The sequence below is a fragment of the Muntiacus reevesi genome, chromosome 6, assembly GCF_963930625.1.
Source record: "Muntiacus reevesi chromosome 6, mMunRee1.1, whole genome shotgun sequence".
NCBI classification, from domain to species: Eukaryota; Metazoa; Chordata; class Mammalia; order Artiodactyla; family Cervidae; genus Muntiacus; species Muntiacus reevesi.
Window position 1 is genome coordinate 93,728,198 of NC_089254.1, and position 18,484 is coordinate 93,746,681.

The 18,484-nt window shown below is 37.1% G+C and overlaps 1 protein-coding gene across 1 annotated transcript in view; it reads left to right on the top strand.

The window, feature by feature from the left end:
• Positions 1–17,731, top strand: part of AGBL3 (AGBL carboxypeptidase 3) — a 94,441-nt gene extending 76,710 nt beyond the window's left edge. The window contains exons 18-19 of the mRNA XM_065939018.1: positions 7,818–8,049; positions 17,116–17,731. Coding sequence (XP_065795090.1) covers positions 7,818–8,049; positions 17,116–17,527 — 644 coding nt within the window. The 3' untranslated portion in view covers positions 17,528–17,731. The remainder of the gene's footprint in view (positions 1–7,817; positions 8,050–17,115) is intronic.
• The last annotated feature ends 753 nt before the right edge of the window (positions 17,732–18,484 follow it).

An 18,484-nucleotide genomic window follows, 5' to 3' on the forward strand; every position in this document is an offset into this window, starting at 1 on the left:
ATATGCCATGAAGTAATGGTACTAGATGCCATGATCTTAGATTTTGAATGCTGAGTTTTAAGCCAGCTTTTTCACTCTCCTCTTTCACCTTCATCAAGAGGCTCTTTAGTATCTCTTTGCTTTCTGCCATAAGAGTGGTGTCCTCTGTATATCTGAGGTTATGTCTCCCAACAGTCTTGATTCCAGCTTGGTCATCCAGCCCGGCATTTCACATGCTTTACTCTGCCTATAATGGACATACACATATGATGTATGTTATTGATATTTCTGCCAACAATCTTGATTCTAGCTTGTGATTCATCCAGCCCGGCATTTCACATGATGTACTCTACATGTGATGGACATGAGTTTGAGCAAGCTCCGGGAGTTGGTGGGACAGGGAAGCCTGGCATGCTGCAGTCCATGGGGTCACAAAGAGTCAGACACATGACTGAGCGACTGAACTGAATTGAACTCTGAATATAAGTTAAATAAACAGGGTGACAATATACAGCCTTGACGCACTCCTTGACTTTTGAATGTTTTCAGTTTTACCACTACATAAAATAAGAATATCCTGAAGACTGCAGGGAGTGGAGATAAGTATTATTGGAAGAGGACACACAAAGAGCAAAAATATTTTATTATGGGACATAAACATGTCAATTTTTATTAATTATAAGTAATATCTAATTATCCCTAATGTATTACATTCAGCTTTTTAAAAGGTCTTATGTATCTTAAGACATAATAATATTGCCTATAAAATGTAAATATTTTATAAAAATTTAAAATCAGAATCAGAGGAAAACACTATTGATAGTGTTCTGTTATTCTCACCCATACTGTTTAATTGGTTTCACTATTAAATACCACTAACTGCCACTCTTAACTAGTCCTGTTGTTTTTCTTAAATAATGACATTTATGTAACGGAATAACAAATAATATAGAATAATATATAACTTTAAATAAACAGCTAATTTATACTATATGTTAAAAATAATAATCATATATGTGTAAGCATTTATTCATTACATATTATAATGATTCTTTGGTTTGATGTAGCTGTGTCCTGAGTTGGGGCTCTAAAAGTTAGTCACTCTGCTATACATGTAGATGCCCTTCCTAGAGCCTGACATGCAGAACGCAGTTCTGAATTGCTTGATAATTATTGGACAGGTGTTTTTACTGTTTGCTCTTCTCTTGAAACAGTCTCATCTAAAGGCTTCCAGTGGAAATATGCACTAATATATTTCATATGTCTGAATGAGACAGTGGCAGGTTGAAACTCAGTTAAGCTAGCAATTGAGGCAATTGTCAAGAAAGTGAAAAATTAAGTTTTGTTAACTTTAAAATCTAAGTTCAGAAATTTTATGGTATATTCTTTTTTTTAGCAAAACTACCTGGACGAGTCCCTGCTTGGCTTCTAAAAACATATCTGAGGTAGGAGAACTACACTCAATTTCTTCTACCAGATTACCTCATTCCCTTTCCTCCATCTTAAAAGATTTTGATTTTGAAGTAAAGTAACAGGTAAAAGTGACTTTTTGATAACAATTTCCAGTTGTGTCCTTATAGTCTACATAGTATCTGTGACATAGTGTCTGGGACTGCATAGGAGTGCCCATATGATGAATTTTGAAGGGTTCTCAGATTTCAGTATCCCTAAACTATCCCCAATGGATGCCTTAACATCTGCAGTTAGACATTTATTTCTATGCAATCATCATTGCTTTATCTGAGTTTCTCTCTTCTGGCCTAAGATAATACTTAGAATGAATGACTATCAGATGTTTTACTTTCTATAATAGCAATTGAAGCACTGGTCACATAGGGTCGATATTATTAGTACCTAAAAACTAGAAAAGGGATAGGAAGAGAAGTCAGGGATAACATAGACAAACACTGTTTTGTCTAAACCAGTAATTATCATATCACAAGCCCCCTTGGCAAGTTTCCCCATCTTCAGGAACAACGACCTGAACAACCATCTCAACAGTGGGTTTGTAAGTATGAGAACAGACTGAATTTGCAAAACAGAGGAAACATGGTACGCCTGTTCCTCCTTCCTTGGCCTCTTTTCTGAGAACTTGTGTTTCTGCCCAGCAATGGGTCCTGTTGAAATATGCAGGCTTCTCTTGCCTCAAAAACTAGAAGTTTAGGTTAAGAAACCACCTTTGGCCATACCTGTACTTGGATCTAAAGTTGATTAATTTAAACTGAGATTTAACTTTTAAAAAATATATTACTTATCTCAGGGGCTTCCCCTGATAGCTCAGTTGGTAAAGAATCCACCTGCAGTGCAGGAGACCCTGGTTCTATTCCTGGGTCGGGAAGATCCCCTGGAGAAGGGCTAGGCTACCCACTCCAGTGTTCTTGGGCTTCCCTTGTGGCTCAGCTGGTAAAGAATCTGCCTGCAATGCGGGAGACCTGGGTTTGATCCCTGGGTTGGAAAGACCCCCTGGAGAAGAGAAAGGCTACCCACTCTAGTATTCTGGCCTGGAGAATTCCATGGAAATCCACTTTCACATCTTATCTATGGAAAAAAATGAAATAATATAAGAAAATAACATGAGAGAAAGTAATAGACAAAGTACTAGAGTTAGAAGGCGTGTATTCGAGACCTGCCCCCCCTCCTTATTAGTTATGTTATCGTGCGCGAATAGTTTAACCTCTCTGATTCCTTAACATTCCCTTTCTGATATAAGATGGGGATAACATTGGCCATCCTGCCTGTATCAGAACTGCTGAGAGCCCCAAGTAAAGTAATATATGTAACAATACCTTGCATACTGTGACATGTAATATACAGACATAACATAGCATTTCACTACTTTTAATTAGATAGTTCATTGTTAACATTGAAATCAGAGTACCCAATTTCTTCCAGCTCCCAAACTGTGATTCAGAAGCTTAGCAGAGACCAACAGAGATATGTTTTAGGAACTCACAAGAAAAACCAGGAAACAGTTCAGCCCAGGAACAATGATTTGTATGAAAACTGTGTCAAAGTGACATCCTTGAAGTGTCCTCTGAACAAACAGACTCGCATTTGGACTGAGACAACAAGGATACCAACAGAAGGTGTTTTTTTAATGTTTAGGATTTTAATAAATGCCAAGGTGGCTTCTACCATATCATCATTAATAAATTGTATGAAATCTGGATTATGGGAACTGTTTTTATAAGCAGAGAAGATAGCCATTTTACTCCACTCTGAAAAATACTTGCCTTATTTAATTTCTATACAAGTTGAATACAGAAGAAAATTATTTAATATAGCCTTGAAAAAGTCAATTTAATTGTATTGTTTCCATCACCTCTTTATTATTGATGCCCTTTCCATATCATAGAATAAAAATGTAATGAGTTGATACGCACATCATGGATGAATCTCAAAATCACAGTGCTGACAAAAAGCAACCAGATGCAGAAAAGTAAAAACTACAAGAAATCACATGCATGTGAAAAGCAAGCTAATCTCTAGTGACAGAAAGTAGATAACGGCTTCCTCGAGTAAGGGACGGAATAGGGGAGGAAGGAAAGAATGGACTGTAAAGGAGCATCAGGAATCTTTTAGTGATCATCTTTTCTAGATCTTGGTTTATGGTAGTGGTTTCACAGGTATTTACAACTGTGGAAACTCTAGGACGTTGGGCCAGAGCAACTAGCTGGATTGAACTGTCAGCCACCAGATGGCAAAGACCAAGAGTGGAGCATCACTTCAGTTTAGACTTGTTCCTTTTGACACGCCTTTAGACACTGAAGTGGAGGTACTGAACAGGCAGTTGGATATATGAGTCCAGAGTTAAAGGAAGAGATTTGGGCTGAAGATGCATTTAGGAATTTTCAGCATAAAGATAGTATTTTAAGGCATGAAGCTGGATAAGATTTAAGTGAGTGTAGATATAGATGAGGGTTAAGGAGCAAGTCCTTGGGAAGCCCCAACACTGATGGATCAGGAAAAGAGTAAGAACCCAACAAAAGACTGGAAAGCCCCACCTTGGGTAGGAGGGAAAGCAAGAGAATGTGCTGTCCTGGAAGCTTAAGTGAGAAAGTGTATCAAACAGGGCATAATCAGCCAGGTCTAATGCTTCTGATTAAATGAGATGGTTTTACTATTTGATTTTATAACATGTAGGTTTTATTTGGGGATCTTGTTCAGGGAAATTTCAGTAGAATGATAGAGGTACAGGTCTAATTAAAGTGTACCTTAAAACAGGAGAGAAATTGGAGACCATATTTATAGAATTTTGCTGCAAAGGGGAAATTTGATTTTCACTGTTCCCTACTGCTCCCACCCACCCACTGCTCTTAATTTGAAATTATGTTTCTCAACCTTTCCATCTTTCCTGAGCTAAGATTCTCATGGCTTTTTATTATATTATCTTTAAACATGTCCTGATGAATCTTGATGACATATAAATAAAAATTCTACAGTTTTCTTTTTTTACTGGAGTAAGTCATTTCAGAGGGAGTCAGTTTTTGATGCTGCCTCCTCCTTTATAGTATATGCATTTAGGGCTATACATTTTCCTCAAGTATGTCATCACTCAGTTTCTCCCAGAAGTCTGTCCTTTCCCATTACTGAACTATTCAAGTGATGAGCTGGATCTGTCAGAGATTCACGAGCAGCCTAGGCAGACTTCTCCAGTTCTGGGAGAGTTTATATTTGTAATGAGTCATGGATATATGTTCCTTTGATTCAGACTCCCTTTCTGCCTCCCCTGAATTAGCCTCCTAACTTGTCCCTTTGCCTCACTTTTCTTTACCCTGACAACCTCCTGGCTGCCACTCTGATCTTTCAAAAATGCATATCTAGTTATGTCACTTCCATGTATAAAGGCCTCCTAACAATTCATTTTTTAAAACATTAAGCATCTACCTGTCAGACATGATTCCTATCTCAGGAAATCTCCCAGAAGTACTATTATTACAGACAAGGTCTCCAGTTGTGAACCACTTATTCACACCTACCTGATTTCTAGTCATTCTAAACCTTACTTGTGATTTCCTGACTGTGCCGTGCTGGTCCCACTACCTAGACTACTGTTGCTGTTGTTCCGTTGTCCAGTGTCCAACTCTTTGCGGCCCCATGGACTGCAGCACGCCAGGCCTCCCTGTCCCTCACCATCCCCCGGAGTTTGCTCAAGCTCATGTCCATTGACATGAACATGGACATAGACATGAACCTAAATTACTACTCTCTCTTTTTTTTTTTAACTAGCTGACATACCTGTGCATCAAGACTCAGATTAATTAGGAATTAGGAATATTTCTTTTTCCAGCTCTAAGTATGGCTGGAAGTACCTCTTCAGCAATCCTACAGTAAGTACCTTGCCTTATCCTAGAGATATATATTCTAACTGAGGCTTTACTTCTCCCTCTAGTCCCAACTGTTGGCATATTTAAGGCAAGGACTATGTACTTTTCACATCTATTTACCAAACTAAACATAATGCCAGCTACATAATAATGTTTCAGTGAACAGCCTAGGAACAGTTTCTCCAGAGACTGTAGATGAATTCATTTTATTTGCCAGCACTGCCAGATACTGTAATCATACATACCCTCATTAATTGTCTTTCAAGTCTAGTTTAATTCAGTGAGTGCTTTAGTCATCTGTTTCCTTTCTTTTTAGTAATGGACAATTCCCTTTAAAAAAACATTATTGTGGATATTTCAAGCATAAACAAAAGTAGAATAGAATAATGAACCACTGGTGCCTGTCATCCACCTTTTAATAGTTATCAGCATCCTGCTATTCTTGTTTCATTTATATTCCCACTACTACTTTTTTTTTTTTGCTGAAGTAAAGCAAAGTCAGCAAATCATATTGTTTTGCCCATAAATACTTCAGTCTATGTTTCTTAACTAGATAAACCTTTTTTTTAATAAAGCATAATGTATTTCTTGCTTTTATTCTAAGTGTATTCTACTTTTTTCTTATTCTCTCTACATACATAACAATTTAGGCATCATAATTATAAGTAATACTGCTAAATCCTTTAAAATGTCTACCAATTTTCCTTCAAGTTTTACTTAGGGTTCTTTTTTTCCCCTCTCTCTACTTATATATATTGAATTTTAAAAATTCTGTTAAAATACACATGACATAAAATTTACCATCTTAAGTATTTTTAAGTATAAAGTTCAGCAGTGTTGAATACATTCACGTTGTTGTACACAGCCTCCAGAACTCTTTTCATCTTGCAAAACTGAAATGCCATAGCCATTAAATGACAACTGCCCACTGCCCCTCCTCCTAGGCCCTGGCAACTATCCTACTTTGACTATTCTAGGTATCCAATATACATGGAATCAAATATTTGGAAAAACAAATACATTATTTGTCTTTTAGTGACTGACTTATTTCACTTAGCATAATGTCCTTGAAGTTCATCTGTGCTGTAGCAGGTATGAGAATTTCCTTCCTTTTTAAGGCTCAGTAATATCCCATTATATATATACCACATTTTGCTTATCCATTTATCTGTCAACGGGCACTGGAGTTGCTTCCATCTTTTGGTTACTGTGAGTAACACTACTATGAACACTGGTGTACAGATAACTCCCCAAGAAATCATCACTTCTGGGGATATACCCAGAAGTAGAATTGCTGGACCATCAATTACCCTATGGTAATTCTATTTTCAGTTTTTTGAGGAACCGCCATACCGTTCTCCATATCAACTACACCATTTTACATTCCAGCCAGCAATGCACAAGGGTTTTAATCTCTCCATGTCCTTGTCTACACTTTTCATTTTCTGTTTTTTGACAATAGCCATCCTAATGGGTATGGAGTGGGATAAACACTTTTCAAATGAACTTTATTTTTTAAAACAGTTCTCCACACATTTTTAATGTTATTATACTCTTACTACAATTAACAACATAAACAATAATTCCTTCATATCATCTGTTAATAAATAATAAACAAGGAATTTCTAACATACTTTTCCCATAGTTTTCTCTATATCTTGTCCTTCTACTTGCTCAAACAGCACCTTTGGGGCTACCACTGATTTCTCTCTTCTTTTCTCACCCCACATCTAATTCATTGGAAAATCTCAAAATATACTCAGGATTCTTCCCTCCCTTGCTCGCATCTCTCCCTCCGGTGACTGCCACCACCCTGGTCCAAGCTACCGTGCGCTCTCCTGTTAACAGACTCTTTCAGTAGCCTTCCATGAGATCTCCCTGTCTGTTCACCCCTGCACCTCTTCAGTCTGTTCTTGGCTCAGCAACCAGCATGATCTTATTAAAGCAGATCTGAGATGTGACACTCCTCAAAGCCTTCCAGGGCCTCCCTATTTCACACTCAGTAAAAATCAGAGTCCTTACAGTGGCCTGTGAGGCCTTATGTGAACTAAGTCACCCATCTAGCTCATATCTTTCTGCTTATTGATTCCTCTTAGCCACGTGTCTCCTCACGGTGCGCCCTGCACACACGACCATGCTCCTGGCTCGGTGTCTTTGCACTTACTGCTCCCCTTGCTGCAAATGCTCCTCCCTCCAACAGTGGTTTGACTCGCCCCCTAAGTCCTCTGACATGGCAGCATCATAAGGAGGCCTTCTCTGACCACCTTTTTAAAAACAGAAATTAGCCCCTCCCCAAGAATTCTCTATTCCCCTTCCCAGCTTTATTTTCTCCCATAAATTTTATTATCTAACAGATGTTTTATTTTGTTTACTTTCTGCCCCATAATTAAAGTATAAGCTTGAGATGGATAAGAATTCTTAGATAGAATCTTTGGCAGATAATGCTCAGTAAGTAACTGCTTAATCAATTCAGTTTATGTATCTATACATATTTTTATGGTTGCTCCCCAGATCTGCATCACAATTTAAAAAGCACTATGAAAGAATGTCCATCTTTTCAAAGCAAGAAGGCTGATATAAACTGGACAGATGATGAAAAAAGAATCTACAGGGATAAAAAAATAGCTGAAACTCAAGAAATATTGCAGTATTTGCTCCCCATCATACAAAGCACTAAAAATGTGCAAACCACTCAGATAACAGAGGTATTCAACTCAAGAACCAGCTTTCAAATCCAACATCAGTAAGTCAATACAATTTTGTCATTCTTAGCTATTTAATACATGCGCTCTTTTATAAAGAAATATGGTTTATTGATTCCACATCCTATTAAACAAACATAGGCTCTTAATAGAGGCAGCCACACCATATTTGACAAAGGCCTAAAGTCATAAGAAAACACTGGATATGTGAAGGAGTAAGGTTATCAGGCCTTATTTGATTATTTACATGAAACCACTCATTAGTTTGGATTTATAAGACCAAAAGGAAACTAATCAAATAAAAGACAATGACGAGCTGAAAATAAGAACTATAATACTAATATTATCAACAGATTTGATGAAGTACTTTCTATGTGCTGCACAACATCCTTTGTTTACACAAACACATTTTACATTCTACACATAAGGAAACTGAGATGCAAAGTCTGTTACTCAAATTTGTTCAAGGTCACACAGCCAACAGGCAGCAACTGGACTCAACCCTAACTAGACATTTAGAATGCAGAGTCTTTCATCAGTATGCTTGGACATTTCTCTTCATAATATAAGAAACAGAGGGCCAACATACTTAATAGTCAAAGACTGCATACAAATCAATGACAGAATCATGAATATTTTAATAGGAAAATGGGCAAAGGCTATGAGCCAGAAATTCACAAAAGAAAAAAAAAGACCAATAATCACTTTAAAATGTTCAATCTCACTTAAATCCAAGGAATGTAAATTAAAACAATAATGAAATTCTCTCATTTTTGTCTCTCAATGGAAGAATTCACTCACTGACTGTTGGAATAGAAATGGTACAATTTCTGGAAGGCAATCTGATAATATATGAAAATCCTTAATATCTACATTTGTTTTAAGAAATTCCACCTTTAGAAACCAGTCTTAAGGGGAAAAAAGCCTCAGGAAGGGCTAGAAGACTTCTGTAGCGATGTTCATTGCAGTATTACTCAGGAACCAAAGAAAAGAAAATGAATTTAAATGTTCAACAATAGAAGACTGCTTAAATATTGTATAGCCATAAATGGAAAGATTATGTGGCTATTAAATATATCAATGTATATATTAACATAAAATGATGTTCACAATATATAAGTGAATAAAAGCTGCAGACCAACTTGATTTGCTATGGCTGCATTTATGGATTATGTATATACATTTAATGTGTGCAGATTATACATAATCAAACATATAACTAGAACAAATCCTGGAAGCACATATTCCCAACAGTGATTATCTCTGCAGAGTCAAAGTACTGGCAGAGTATGATGTTCCTCTTCCTGTTTTTTTTTCCCTAAATTTTTATTAATGCATATTTCTTCATTGCAAAATCAGTGAAGTTAAAAAAATTAGAAAAATAGGCACTTGATGGCAGTTTCTAGTGGGATGGGGTAGCTGTCAGTGCCTTACAAAAACTGAATCTAGTAGGTCAACTAATATGAGAGAAGCAAATAGTACAGACAAACAAAGCATCAAGTATGATGATATCAGCAAAATAAACAGCAGAAAATTAATTTAAAAGTATAATGGACCTACCTCAGCAAAGGAACTGAGGAGCTGAGAATCAATATAAGCAAGGGGTGTGAGAGATAATAATTAGGACATCACTTAATTTTTAGTCATTATTTTCACAAGTGTTAATGTGTTAGTCGCTCAGTCATGTCCAACTCTTTGAGACCCCATGGACTGTCACCTGCCAGGCTTCTCTGTCAATGGAATTCTCCAGGCAAGAATACTGGAGTGGGTGGCCAGTCATTCCCTTCTCCTGGGGATCTTCCCAACCCAGGGATCGAAACCAGGTCTCCCACATTGCAGGTAGATTCTTTACCATCTGAGCCACCACAGATTCCTTACATTCTTTGAGCCTAGACATGCACTCAATGTGAACTAGCCTGAGCCTAAAAGTGTAAATAAATAATAGTCTTTATTAATTAAGAACTCTTTGGTTACATGTAACAAAATAATTCTATCTAGTTTAATCAAAAAGCATAAGGTAGGGCAGAGGGGAAGAACTGTAAGAAAATGGAAAGCTATTCATGGAAATAAGAGAGAATGAATTCAGGCAGGATTCATGCAAGGCCTGGAATTGGGAACGGAAAACTATCCATCTTCGGTCTCTGCTTTTTTCTCTCTGCAGAAAAGTCTTCACACCCCTGACTCACAAATGTGTCACTTCAGTCGTGTCCAACTCTGTGCAACCCCATAGACGGCAGCCCACCAGGCTCCCCCGTCCCTGGGATTCTCCAGGCAAGAACACTGGAGTGGGTTGCCATTTCCTTCTCCAGTGCATGAAAATGAAAAGTGAAAGTGAAGTTGCTCAGTCGTGTCCGACTCTTAGTGACCCCATGGACTGCAGCCTACCAGGCCCCTCCGTCCATGGGATTTTCTAGGCAAGAGGACTGGAGTGGGGTGTCACTGCCTTCTCCAGTATCCTACAGCAGTTTCACTTAAAAGACTGACCCACTATCTCTCATTACCGATTCTAAATTATAGGAAAGATAATTGAACTAGCAGCATTCCCAGTGGGTAGAGGTCAAATAGTTACAAATGTGGCTGACTGAAGCCCTACCTCCAGAGGCAGTCCCCCAGAGAAGAGAAAATTTTGCCTGGGCTGGACCATTCCCAGAAGTATTTGGTATAGATATACAAGGAAATAAGAAAAATTAGGAAAGCAGAAAGCAACAGATGGCCTTACTACATATTTAACACCATCCATTTTCATAAGATTATAATGAGGCATCTTGACCCCTCTGCTAGGCAGTGTCAAAGAAGGCGAGTACCAGGTCAGGACTTCCATCCCCAGTGGCTTGGAAAGATCCCCACCCCAGAGTGTCACTGGGAGCCACGTGGGAGACTAGACTTCCACACCCACAGGACAAAAATAAGGTGCCTTTCCCCCTCCTCACTATGGGGGTGTCAGAGTAGGTCTAGAAGAGAGTCAGAACTTTTACTATTGCCCAGCAGTAATGAGACCGCTTCTATCATAGTGTAGGTGGAGGCTACACAGGGAGATGAAACTCCCACGGCTGTCCAGCAGGAATGAGAAGCTGCTCCCCTCTGGTGTCAAGCAGTCTAAGTGCAGAACCTGGACTTCTGCTTACATCTGTTAGTAATGAAGACTCACCCATGCTACAGCAGAGTCACACAGTCAGTTAAAACAGAAGGTTTAAGATCCAGCCTCATAACACTATATGAGAATGTCCATGTTTTAGTCAGAAATAAATCATCATACCAAGTATGAGGAAGATTAAACTTGATAATCAGCAAGTGCAAACACTGAGAATGATGGTTACAACAGAATTTTCTGAAAAAGATTTTTAAAGCAGTCATGATAAAAAATAAAATATGTTTCAACAAACACAAACACTTGAAACAAATCAAAAGAAAATATAAAGCCTCAGTGTGGGGGGAAAAGGTGAAGTCAGGCAGACAGAGAAGGAGAAAAAGAAACAGAAGATAATAAGAACCAAAGGGAAATTTTTGGACAGAAAAACACAATAACTGAAATAAAAGGTTCAGTGGTTAAACTCAACAACACAACTGAGGAGAGACTGGGAAGAATCTATGGACTGGAAGAGACAGAACAGAAATAACCCAACCTGAACACCAGAGAGAAAACAGACTGGAAATAAAATGAACAGCCTCAGGGACCTATGGAACCATAAAACAAAATCTAACATTCATGTTTTCAGAGTTCCTGGAAGAGAGGAGAAAGCAGCAAGGCTGAGAAGGTACTTCAGAGGTACTCCAAATCTGGCAAGAGACATAAACCTACAGATCAAACAACTGAGCAAACCATTAACAGGATAAACTCAAAGAAATCATGCCAAGATATTCCAAAATTTAACTTCCAAAAACTAAAGAGAAAGAATAATTCCTGAAAGCAGACAGAGAAAAATGACACCTTATTTATAAGGGAAACAAGTTTAATTACAGCCAATTTCTCAGCAAAAACTATAGAGGCTAGAAGAAGTGGCACAATGTTTTCAATTATTGAAAGAAAGGAATTGTCAACCCCCAATCTGACACACAGCAAAAATAAAGGAGCACTCAGCAAGTGTTAAGATGAAGGAAAACTAAGAGAATTTTTCACTAGAAGACCTACACTAAAAAAGTGACTAAATTTTATTAAACAGAAAAAATAGAGGAGGAACATCAGGAAATAGATAATGCTGAGCAAATGTACAGGTAAATATAATAGGATTTCCTTCTCGAGTTCTCTAAATATGTTGATGGTTGAAGCAAAAGTTATTACACTGATATGGTTCTAAATGTATCTAAAGGAAAATATTTAAGACAGTTACAAATATGAGAAGGTAAGGGGGACATAAAGCAAGGTTAGATATCTATATTCCACTCAAGCTGGGAAAATTACACCATTAGATGTGATAAGTTATTCATGGGTAATGTAAAAGATACTTTAAAAGATACACTCAAAAACACTACAGATAAATAAAAATGGAATTTTTATGCAATCTAAAAACTCCACCAAACCACAAAAGAAAAAAGGGAAAAAAAAAGGAACAAAGAAGAAATACAAAATCAACTGGAAAACAAGGTTTAAAATGACAACAATTCATATATATCAATAATTATCTTAAGTGTCAATAGACTAAAAGACATAGAGTGGCAGTTGAATAGCAAAACATAGCCTATAATATTCTGCCTGCAGAAATCCTCAGCAAAATATTAGCAAACCAAATCCAACAACATATAAAAAAGATTATACACCACAATCAAGCTGGATTCATCCCAGGGTCAAAAGATGGTTCAACATATGCAAATCAATTAATGTGATATGACTACATCAACAAAAGAAAAGACAAAAAGCACATAATCATCAGATGACTAATGATCCTCTTATCATCAATAGCAGCAAAAAAATCATTTGAAAATTTATTCAGGGTAGAAACTCTCACCAAAGTGGGTACAAAGGGAACATACCTCAGCACAACAAAAGCTATGTATGATAAACGCACAGCCAACATAATACTTGATGGAAAGTTGAAAACCTCACTAAAAGCTGAAACAAGACAAGCATGCCCACTCTCACCACTTCTGTTCAACATAGCATTGGAATTCCTAGCCACACTAATCAGACAAGAAGAAAAAACTATCCAACTTGGAAAGGAAGAGGTAAAACTGTCACGATGTGCAGATGACATGATACAATATACATAGAAAATTCTAGAGACTCCACCCAAGAACTACTAAAACTGATAAACGAGTTCAACAGGGTAGCAGGATGCAAGATTAACATACAGAAATACGTTGCATTTCTATATACTAATAATGAAGTATCAGAAAAGGAAAGTAAAAAAAAAAAATCCTGTTTAGAATCAAATAAAAAAAAAAGAACAAAGGAGGCAACCAAGTAGGTAAAAGACCCATATGCTGAGAACTATAAAACATAGATAAAGGAAACAGAAGATGATTCAAAGAAATGGAAGGATATTCCATGCTCTTGGATTGGAAGAATTAGCACTGTTAAAATGGCCACACTACCCAGAGCAATTTACAATTTAATGTGACCTCTATCAAATTACCTATGACATTGTTAACAAAACTAGAACAATCCTAAAATTTATATGGAAGCATAAAAGACCCAGAATTGCCAAAGCAATTTGGTGGGAAAAGAACAAAGCTGGAGGTATAACTGTCCCCGACTTCAGAAAATGCCAAAAAGCCACAGTAATCAAAACAGTATGGTACTGGCACAAAAACAGACATATGAATCAAGAGAAAAAATGGAGAGCCCAGAAATAAACCTATACACTTAGGATCAGTCTTCAACAAGAGTCAAGAATATACAATGCAGAACAGTCTCTTTAGCAAGTAGTGTTGGGAAAGCGACAGTCACATGTAAATCAAGTTAGAACACTCCCTCACACCCTACACAAAATAAACTCAAAGTGGCTTAAAGACTTAAATATAAGACATGACACCATTAAACTCCTAGAAGAGAACATAGGCAAAGTATTCTCTGACATAAATTGTAGCCATGTTTCTTAGGTCAATCTCCCAAGGCAATAGAAATAAAAGCAAAAATAAACAAATGAGCCTCAAACTTGTAAGTTTTTGTACAGCAAAGGAACCATAAACAAAATGAACAGACAAGATATAGACTGGGAAAAACACTTGCAAATGATGCAACCAATACGGGCTTAATTTTCCAAAATATACAAACATCTCATACAGTTTAATATTTTTTTTAAAAAACCAACCCTAACAAAAAATGTGCAGAACATCTAAATAGACATTTCTCTAAAGAAGACATACAGATGGTCAATAGGCACATGAAAAAGTGGTCAGCTATGCTAATTATTAGAGAAATGCAAATCAAAAGCATAGTCAGGTATTACCTTGCACTGGTCGGAATGGCCATCATTAAAAACATCTATAAAGAATAAAACAGACATGAACAATAAATAACTGAAATGAAAAATACACTAGAAGGAATCAATAGCAGAATAACTGAGGAAGAAGAACAGATAAGTGACTGAGAAGACAGAATGGTGGAAATCTCTGCCATGGAACACAATAAAAAATGAAATGAGGACAGTCTCAGACACCTCTGGGACAACATTAAATGCACCAATATTTGAATTATAGGGGTCCCAGAAGAAAAAGAGAAAGGGCCTGAGAAAACATTGGATGAGATTATAGTCGAAAACTTTCCTAACATAGAAAAGGAAAGAGTCACCCAAGTCCAGAAAGTGCAGGGGGTCCCATGCAGGATAAACCCAAGGAGGAACACACTGAGATACACATTAATCGAAAAAGTCTACAAATAATAAATGCTGGAGAGGGTGTGGAGAAAAAAGGAACTCTCCTATGTTGTTGGTAGGAATGTAAACTGGGGCAACCACAACTGAAAACAGTATGAAGTTTCCTTAAAAAAAATAAGAATAGAGTTGCCATATGATCCAGCAATCCCACTCCTGGGCATATATCCAGAGAAAACTCTAATTCAAAAAGATGGATGCACCTCAATGTTCAGAATAACTCTATTTACAATAGCCAAGACATAGAAGCAACCAAATGGCCATCAATAGATAAATGGATAATAAGAAATGTGGTATATATAATGGAATATTACTTAGCCATTAAAAAATATGAAATAACGCCATTTGTAGCAAGATGGACCAACCTAGAGATTATCATACTAACTGAAAGAAGAGAAAGACAAATGATATGGTATCACTTAGATGTGGAATCTAAAATATGATACAAATGAGTTCATTTACAAAACAGAAATAGATTCACAGACACAGAAAACAAACTCATGGTTGCCACAGCGGGGAAAGGAAGGGAAAGAGATAATTTGGGAGTTTGGGATTCTCAGATACAAACCACATATATAAAATAAATAAACAATAAAGTCCTACTGCATAGCCCAGGGAACTATATTCAATATTCTGTAATAAACCATAATGGAAAATAATAGGAAAAAGAATATATACATATATATGTATAGTACAACTGAATAACTTTCTGTACACCCAAAACTAATGCAACATTGCAAATCAATTCTACTTCAATTTAAAAAATAAAATAATAATACAAATAAAACAATAGGAGTAGGAAAAAATCAACAGTAAGAAAACAAATAGATCACTTAGAAAATGAGCAAAAGACATGAACTGTCACTTCACCAAACAATATACAGATGGCACACAAATACATGAAAACATGTTACACATCATTAGCCACTAGGGAAATGCAAAATAAAACCACAGTGAGTTATCACTACATACCTATCAGAATGGCTACAATAAAAAATAATGATAACACCAAATGTTGATGAAGATGCAAAGAAATTGGGTCACTCATATATTGCTGGTAGGAATATATATGTTTTCACTCTGGAAAACAGCTTGGTACTTTCTTCACAAGACAAATATAAACTAACATATGACCCAGCAATTGCTCTCCTGAGCTTTAATCCCAGAGAAAGGAAGACTTACATTCACACAAAAATGTATTCACAAAGCTTTATAGCAGCTTTATTTCTAATACCTATAAACCGGAAACAACTCACATGTCCTTCAACGGATGAATCATTAAACAAACTGGCACATCCATTCCATGACCTCAGCAATAAATAAAGAATGAACTACTGATACACAAAGCAACCTGGATGAATCTCCAGAGTTTGCTGGGTGAAAAAAAGGTCAATCCCAAAAGGTTCAATATAAGTTCACTTGTACAACACTCTTGAAATAACAAAATTATGTAATCTGGACAACAAATTGGTTGCCTGGAGTTGAGGGCATGAGGAAGGAGGAAAGTAGGTATGACAGTAAAAGGGAAACATGAAGGAACTATTCTGTATCTTGACTGTGTCAGTGGCAGTATCCTCACTGTGTTATTGCTTGTAGCTTTTCAAGATATTTCATTTAGGGGAAACTGGGTGAAGGGTACATCTCTATATTATTTCTTCCAGCTGCAGGTGGGTCTACAATTATCTCAAAATTAAGAGTTTAATTAAAAACATGGTTGAGATTTTGTGGTTAAAAAAATGGAATTCTAAAAAAAAAAACAATGGAATTCTCAAGAAAAACTGAGAGACTTTAGGTAGCGACAGTTAGTAATTTTGAAAACCTCACTCTCCCGAGGAAAACCTCTCTCTTGGACTTATATTGATCTCTTTACTGAATATAGGGGGTGAGCAGGGCGGCGGGGACAGTGCATGTGCACTGAATTAATTCTAATAGAATACACAAAGTAGATTTTTAGAGCAAGGTGGAATTTTAGAGAGCGCTGACTTCAGCTGAATGCATTAATGTAAGAAAGGGCTGAGGACCAGAGTGGCCATTATACCAGGAAGCCTAGGGTCAGGGCAGGTATCCAAATAAACATATCCTCAGGGCATTTAAAAATACAAAGTTGGAATAGTGTTTAAAAATCATGACCAGAAATGAAGTTAGATCATTCTCATAGAAATAAAGGTAAGAGTCTTAAAGGAGAATGAACTCAGCAAAGAAAAAAAAAATACAATTTATACTATCACAGTACCTAAGGGCTACAAATACTTAGGGTACATATTGCGCAGAAGCTCACGTATTTCATTTCTTTCCTAGACAAAAGCCATCTTCTAACATAAACATAAGGAAATGCAGCACATCTTGGACACCACCCAGAAATCTCCCTTTGATGAGCCAGAGGACTCTTACAATAAGCACTTCAAAATGGTTCCAGTCTCTGTCCCGGAAGTCATCTGAAAGTTCGCTGCCTCTCAGAGGGCCCAAGAAGAGGAAAAAATATTCTCAAGTCAAGGCCACAAAGACTAAAGACATGAAAGCTGCCAGCAGCAAATGGGAGATGACTCCCTCAAGTTCTGAGAAGGATGCAGACAAGAGTCTGCAAGCTGAAGGATCCAGCCAGCAAGGCTCTATGCAGACAGCCCCCCATCCAACTAAAACTAAGGGAGGGCAGCCAAAAAAGAAGCATGGACAGCCCACCTTTCACCTGAAGTTGCAGAGGGACATATAATCTAGCTTTTTGCTGCTCTGAAAACTGTGGATGAGAGATAACATATGCTAACACAGTAAAAAGAAAAAGAAAAGAAAGACAAAGGAAAGCCCTCCTGGCCCTTCAATCCCTACCCCCTCCCACCTGTTCATGTGCATGTACTAAACTACAAATTTCAGATATCCTATCTTCTTTAGTGGGGACATCTTTCAGAGTTAAAAAGAAATCCAGAAAAAATATAGAAAATGAAAAATCACTTAGATATTTATATTTAATTTTTGTCAAGATAAAAAAAAGTCTGAACTTTTTATTTCTTCTGAAATGATTTATTCACACACCACCAAAAGACCAAGACCTCAAGGCAAGGATGACATGTACTGCTCTTAATGTTCCTATTAGGCACTTTAATGAATCAGTCAACAAACATTGTTTCTTTAACTTCTATCTTGCAGTGTGCTAGAAACCATTAGTGACATACTGCAGAGGAACAGGTATATCGGGCAAATAAATCAAGATGGATGGGGTAAGTGAGAAGAGAGTCAATCTGCCTGAGGTTGCAGGTCAACAATGGTGGCCACTACAGGATAAAGCCATTGAGAATCAGGAGAGCTAGTTCAAGTTACAGGCCACAAGCTTCATTAGGGTCCCAGGAGCAAGACGCAACTAAAGATCTGAGGTTGGGGAATGTACTCTCAACAATATTTCCAATGGCCAAAGAGGGTTCAAGGAGAGCTCACTGGGGTACTAAAAGAGTAATTGTTATGTTCGGGTCTTGGTTTTAATAGACTTTATTTTTTAAGGAAGTTTTAGGTTCACAGCAATACTAATCAGAAGGTAGACTCCTATTATCACCATCCCACCAGAATGATTCATTTGTTACAACTGATGAACCTACACTGATACCTCATTATCATCCAAAGTCCATAGTTCACATCAGGGTTTGCTCTTGGTGTTGTACATTATATGGGTTTGGATAAA